At 46.0% G+C, this 7,326-nt stretch overlaps 1 protein-coding gene across 1 annotated transcript; it reads left to right on the forward strand.

Moving 5' to 3' along the window:
- Positions 1-5,745: 5,745 nt before the first annotated feature.
- On the forward strand, positions 5,746-6,739 carry LOC120843786. Its single transcript, XM_040215226.2, has one exon. The coding sequence runs from the start codon at positions 5,758-5,760 to the stop codon at positions 6,646-6,648; it is 891 nt and encodes a 296-aa protein (XP_040071160.1). The 5' UTR covers positions 5,746-5,757; the 3' UTR covers positions 6,649-6,739.
- The last annotated feature ends 587 nt before the right edge of the window (positions 6,740-7,326 follow it).

Genomic DNA, 7,326 nt, shown 5'->3' on the forward strand with positions numbered 1-7,326 from the left:
AATTTCCCTTTCCTGGAAGGCTATCGGCTCCAGCCACGTGACTTTCTTTCTAATAAAAACGATTTTTCTATCTATCTATCTACGTCTAACCCCTGGTTAGCTCAGTTGATAGAGCGCTCCACCTGTAATGGAGAGGTCCCGGGTTCGATACTCGGACCAGGCGGGTTTTTTTCGGTCGCGCACCAGTCACCTAGCTGTGTCTGGAGATTTGTGTTTCTCCTTTGTCCCTCTCGTTCCCCTTCTCCAGGGATTATTTTCACCATTCTTGTCCAGCTCGCTTGCATCTTTGCATTTAATTGCATGCATTATAATCATCCCCTGGTTCATTCAAAAGAAGGTGAAGGGAGACCAGTTTGCGCAGTTTACCGAATGCCAACTACATTTCGTAATTTATGCAATGCAAACTTCTACAAAAAAAAAACATAGGGGAGGTGTTGGTGCATTTAAATATACTTGGCGTCATGCGTATCTTAAAAACGACTTTTGTCACTAAAATGGTGTTTTGGGGAAAAAAAAAAAAAAAGAGAATTTTCACCACTTGGCGAGGGAAAAACCGAAGTGGCAGTGCGGCAACACTGCCATTGATGACTGCGCGCTGCTGCTGCTGCTGCGCTGCGCGTGGAGCCCTTGCGTGGAGCAGTGTTCCATTTCTCAGATCGCGGCTTGCGGTTGCGAGTCTGTGTAGAGGTGTAGAGGTTTAGATCACAATCATCACAGTGGTCACAGCGGTGTAGATCACCAGTCTCCTGTTCCGTCACGAAGTCCTGGGTGGATGGTGTTCAACACCGCCAGCTCCGAGGTGTCTCTGTTGGTTCCGCTTGGGCCTAGGGAGGCTGTAGTGAGGGTGGGCGCAACTCAAAACCTGGAGAGCGTTTGCAATTTAAGAGGGGGCGCACCTCAGAGCCCCATAGAAAATACATGAGGTTTTTCACCAAATTAAAAAAATTCTCACATAATAACGGCTGCACGGATCTTCTTGAAAATTTCGGCTTTAAAGACATTGAGTCATTATCGAGACACTAAGCGCAACAAATGTTTCATCATAAATTTAATTATATTCTTTAAAAAATCATGAAAATGGTCAAAATCGGCTAATTCGGCACTCTTGCGTTCGGAGCGAATTTACAAAATTATCTAAATTCAAACATAAGAAGTATTGCGCTTAGTGACTTCTAAATTTATTACGGAATCGAATAATATTCAAATTATTCATGTAAGTCGATTTGTTCCATAACTACAGGAAATATAAAGAACCAAGGTGTCGGTGCTTGTTTTCGTCGTTTTTAAGGTACCTCTCTCTCCCATGCGGTGGCGCTCGCTGTCCACGAAATGCGAAATCGTCCGTTCGGAGATCGGCCGGATCGGCACTGTGCGAGGTGTTCTTCCGCGGCCGTATTCTGCGCCCGTATCCTGTTTCATTCTGCACGCCGAGGCGTCAGTGTGCGTGTCTTGCTTTCCTGGTTCTCGCTGGGTAGGTCTCTGTATTTTCGCAAATGGCAAATTCACCTTCCCAGACAACACACAGACATCCGCTGGACATCCAAAGGATGTCCCGACTGGGACATTAGGGACGTCCTGCGGATGTCCGAATAATGTCCAGAAGACATCCGAAGTGAAACACCAAAGGACGTCCTCAGGATGTCCAGGAAAGGATGTTTCCTGGACTTTATTAGGAGATATATAGGACATTGTATATTTTCATACTGGTGTACTAATTTACACTACAGTGGGATAAGACCACACAAGCCTCGAAACAAATAAAGCTTTATTATTTCAATGTAAAAAGCAAAGACAGAGACATAACATATGAGGTGGCATCAATAAGTATCTGAACAGCCACCACTGAACAAAAAGAAAATGCAGCACCACAGTGCAACACACCTGACCCTTCCTAGCAGGCTTGCCAGTCATTGTGTGGTGCCAAAATGAATTACGAGCTGTGCTTGTTTGTTTAAAAGGTATTTCACAACTTTCTGACCGCATAAGGCAAATAAAAAGCTCAAACTTCACGCTTACATCTAATTTCCTGTGAGAATTGGGAAGAACATGTCAAAATACCACACACTCCTCACCAAGCATTTGGTGACCATGATTTAGTAGAAACATGTATAAGTGAGTGGCATGGACATTTTAGGCAAGGCCAAGAATTCCTTGGAGACGATGAAGAGAATGCCCTCCGAGAAACATAACATTTCAGAATGCCGAAAAAAATCTATGTGTTATTTCACGAAGACCGTCGGAAGCGCATTTCGGATATCGCTGAACCATAAATAATGTTGAGTTGTTCAGCAATGTCCGAAATCGTTCTCAGACAGTGTTACTGAATTAACGAGGATTTTTTCTGCATTTTCAAATGTTAGGTTTGTTGGAGGGCATCCTCTTGATTCATTGTTTCCAAGCGATTCTCAGCCTCACTTAAAATGTACATGCCACTTACAGATTTCTGTAACCTAGATCAGTTACCGAATGCTTGCTGACGGAGTTTCTGAGTTTCTGAAGTGTTCTTCTCAATTTTCACAGAAAATTATGTATGGACGTGGCTCGAGTTTTTTATTTGTGTTTCACAGTGAGAAAGTTGCAAAATCCCTTCTGAACAAACAAGCACAGCTAGAGATCACTCTCGCCCTGCATAGTAAATTTCGGCACAGACTGCAAGCTTGTCAGGAAGTGTCAGCTGGTGTCACACTGCTGTACTTGTTTTGTTTTTGTTCAGTGATGCCAGTTCAGAAACGTTTTGATGCCCCCTCATATTATCACAGTATTTCACTAGAATGCTTACTTCTGCATATCACTCAAACATTTCCTTTGAATTGCAGAAACATAGAATATGTTATCACAGTATTGCACTAGAGTTGTTAATTATAAAAAAATAACACATCTAAAACTGAAATACAGTTATGGCAAGGCATAAAAGCAGTACATGCCAAGTACTAAAAATGCAAGTTGCAGTACAGTAATGCCAGTAAAAATGACTAACCCCCTTTCAGCTTAGGTGCCAACAGTGTATAATGATTGTATGCAAGTCGTACAAAAGAATTACTTTGGCAAAATCTAGAAAAAATATTGCCATGTGACCAAGGTCAGCAAGACCAGACATCTACATTAAATAATGCACAAAGACTACGATAGCAGTCGAGCACTGAATAGCTAAATTTATACTAAAAGCAAGTGACATCAGAGACTCTGAACTTGCTTAATACAGGAAAAAATGCATGAACTACATAGAAAAGAGTAGTGTAAACAAGCGTGACAAATACATCTTGTATAAAGTATCACGAAACTGAAATGCCAGAATGGCTGTTAGAATATTGAATCGATAGCGAACTGCCACAAAAAAAAATTGGTGCACATCTTACATACAGGGCACTTCAAAGGAACTGTATAAATTGTTGTCCTAATGTACTGTGCTACAATTTACGACACTGGTGTCCGCGGGTGAGGAAATTTTCCATCCAAATTTCAATGAATGGCTTTACCTGACAAGAAAGTTAAAAAATAGAAATGTCTTCTCCTTATCTGCAGCATTCGCCCAACGTCACAAGTCTGGCTGGCGAAACAGCCGACATACGGCCCCCTCGGTCAAAGCAGATGGTCTTTCCAAACCAAAAATGCTATGCGAGTTTTTTATATTGAACTGCTGCTGCAATTTATCAGCTGTTGCAACAATCAGATGTGTGCCATAAGCAAACAAACACCATATGTAGAGAAAAGCATTCAGACTTTTAAACTTTTACTCAATTAAGTTGTTTCTTTGAAAATGTAGCTCTCCAGATACACCACCACACTCCCTGCGGGCACCGCTGTTGCAAATTGTAGTGCAAAACGTTAAGGGGACATGCGGGTCGAAAAACCGACTTTTTCCCGAAAATTACCGATTTTTCGTTTGTGCTTGTTTTATTATCTTCATACATCCTATATTTACGTATAAAAAAATCAGAACAATATTTGTACGAAAAGTTTATGAAAACCGCGTCTGAACAATTCGCGGCAGGCCGAGAAATCGCTAAATTTTTCGAATCTCGCCCATCTTTGAGCGGCTCCAACTCGCGATAGCGGCGCCGTCCGCCATTGCTAATGTTTGGGCAGGTAGCGACAACCTTCCTCTCGCTGGCGAAACATCCGTCAGTTTCGTATTTCCTCGGCCAATAATAACAAACTGCGCATTTTGCCGCGTCTTTCGCGCGTCTCTACTGGACCCAGGGTGTAAGATAGACAGGTGGCGAAACGAGAGTCAAATGAGCGACCGGATTGTGTCCCTCTCGGTTTTCTCTTTTTCTGTGGCGCCATCTATGTGGAGCACCGCGAACTCTCACTCCGGGTGGGTGACCGGTGGCGACCGGCTAAACTGACGGAGATGGTTCCTCGTGAATTTTCAATGGAGGACTGTCGTGATCTCGGTTTATTTTGGGCACTCTCCCATAAAGTTCCATGCAAATCCGATTCCGACTTTTTTCTTTTCGCCGCAGCGCCATCTGTCGCAAACCGGGGGTACCCGCAAGCAGACGAGTACACAATCCGGTCACGGCGCTGCGGTAGGCTTCTATGGGCCGTTTCCCCACCTGTCTATCATACACCCTGACTGGACCTTTAAATCACGTGGTCCCATCGCGCGACCGCCATTGGCTGAGCGGCTTGCGGGACAGGAGCGAAGCCTGGGTGTTGCTCTCGCGTCGCTACGTCGCAAACAAGAACTACAGTGTTTCTACGTTTTTCCGACTTTATTTGCGATGGACAACTCTAAAAAGCGCGATTTTACTGTTCGAAAGTTCCGGAGCAAGTACAAGTTCCAAGGAAGGCGGCGCAAACTCAACCGGAGAACGCCAACGGCGCAAAGTTTACCGCTGCCCGATAGGCCTAACCCCAGCAACGATGACTGTTCCGGCGGCTCCGAAGAGATCGACCCAGTTGACGCTGCGTTCACGTTTGTCAGTGCTTCGGAAAAAAAAATCGGGTTCTTCGAACACGAAGAGAGACGAAGCGGCGATGGCTCTGCGAGTGCAGTGGTGTGTGACATTGGTGCACTGACGACACTAGTGAGCGGTGTGACTTGCCCCGCTTGTCACGAAGGCAAACTCTCCGTTCGGGAGTCGGCGGAGAAGCGTAAGGGACTTGCGTCGTTCCTCGAACTGCATTGTGAGAACAGCGAGTGCCCAGAGTCAGTTCTTTCGTCAACGTTTAAATGTTGACGAAACGTGTCACCCCCAGTGTCAAAACGTGTCACCCCCAGTGTCACCCCCAGTGTCAAAACGTGTCACCCCCAGTGGAGCCGAAAGCGCGAACGGACGCCACGACAGTGGGAGCTCGCGCGACGGTTTTGCAGTCAATGTGAAGGCTGTAGTGGCCACGCGTGCGATAGGAGCCGGACACGAGCAGCTCTCACGCTTCTGTGCTATTCTCGGCCTGCCGAAGCCTATGCACCATAAGACCTTCAATTCGATCGGCAAGAAGGTTCATGACGCTGCCATGACAGCCGCCAGTCAGAACCTTGAGAAGGCCAGGCTCCTGACCAAAGAGGAGGTGGGTGGAGCGGATGTCGCCGTAATGTTTGATGGTACTTGGCAGAAGAGGGGCCACAAGAGCCACAACGGTGTGGGCACAGCCGTGTCTGTGGACACTGGTCTGTGTTTGGATTTTGAAGTTTTGTCAAACTACTGCCTTACATGTAGTCGGCACCAAGACTTGGGTGAAGAAGAAGAGGCCTGGCAGGCATTTCATAGTGTTGACTGTCAGAGGAATGTTGAGTGCTCCTCCCATGCCATGGAGACGGAGGCAGCAGTCCGCATATGGCAGAGAACCCCATCCTACAAGACGTCACTGCGCTTTACAAAGTTTTTGAGCGATGGAGATAGCAAGGCGTTCACAGCAGTGTCCCAGGCCGACGTGTATGATGGAGCAGCAATTGAGAAGGAAGACTGCACTAACCATGTGGCGAAGCGTCTTGGCACTGGCCTTCGCAAACTCAAGACTCCGCTACCACGTGGGGAGAAGCTCAAGGACGGCACCATCCAGAAGCTTCAAACATACTACCAGATAGCAGTGATAAGCAACAGAGCCGACATCCGCGGCATGTATTGTGCCATATGGGCATCCTACTTCCACTCTTGCTCTACGAACACTGCTCACAGCCACAAGTTCTGCCCAGAGGGAACGACGTCTTGGTGTAAACACAAACGAGCCGAAGCCCTGGGAGAGCCTGCGCCAGACCACACCCCAACCCTGACCAAGGCCCAGGGGAAGGCAGTGCTCCCCATCTACAGACGGTTGACTGACGAGAAGCTGCTGGCCCGCTGCATCCGAGGGAAAACCCAGAATGCTGCTGAGTCCCTGAACAGCAAGATCTGGCTGCTCTGCCCAAAGACAAGGTTTGCCTCCCGGGCGGTCGTGGAAACGGCCACAGCGATAGCAGTCCTGTGGTTCAATAGGGGGCATGCAAGCTTCGAACATGTCTTGGAGGAGCTCGGAGTGCTTCCATCTGAAGGACTTCTCACACTTGGCGACTCCCGTGACGATCTACGGATCCGGAGAATGTCTGCCCGGCAGACAGCGGAGGCACGAGCCCATCGCCGCAGCATGGTCACGAAGGCCGGTCTCGAGGACTCTAGCCGCAAGGACCATGAGGGAACAACGTACAGTGCAGGAGACTTTTAGACACTCTGCATTCTCCCTAGGCACCCCGCTCCAGCCAAGTTTTGTGTAATTACTGTTGCTCTTTGACGGGAATACATCTTTTGAACTTTCAGATGTGTTTTCTTTTTGCAATTTCGGGCAATCTTCATAGTTTGTGCGCTTCTTTTTTGGCACTTAGAGTATTCACATCATAACGAAATTTTGTCCCTATGATCATTACAGTATGCAGAATGCTAGTATGTATTTGAAATTGAAATATCTCACTTATATTGATGAGTACACATATTTTGAACTTTCAAATGCACTTTTCTCATTTTGCAATTTTGGGCAATCGTCACAGTTTGTGCGCTCCATTTTTGGCACTTAGAATCTTCGCATTTCAATGAAACTTTGCACCTATGATCTTGGGTATATGTAGAGTGCAGGTATGTATTTGAAACTGCAATATCTCTGTTATATTTATAAAAACATGAAAATAACCTGTAAAGGGGTTTTAGAATAGAAGTTTTACCAAGATATTTTTTTTTCTTTCAAGATTGGAAAGTAGTGCACAGCTTCTGACTAGTTATTTGCAATCTACACTTCATAAAGAGCAAAATGAGCTAATGCCCAATGCTCCTTGTGAAAAATTACTATGTTGGAGCGTGTGCACAAAAAATACTCTTTTCTGTCGTTGGGTGTGGCACTAAACAAAAACTA

Source organism: Ixodes scapularis, unplaced genomic scaffold (assembly GCF_016920785.2).
Source record: "Ixodes scapularis isolate PalLabHiFi unplaced genomic scaffold, ASM1692078v2 PGA_scaffold3__209_contigs__length_174095766, whole genome shotgun sequence".
Lineage (NCBI taxonomy): Eukaryota > Metazoa > Arthropoda > Arachnida > Ixodida > Ixodidae > Ixodes > Ixodes scapularis.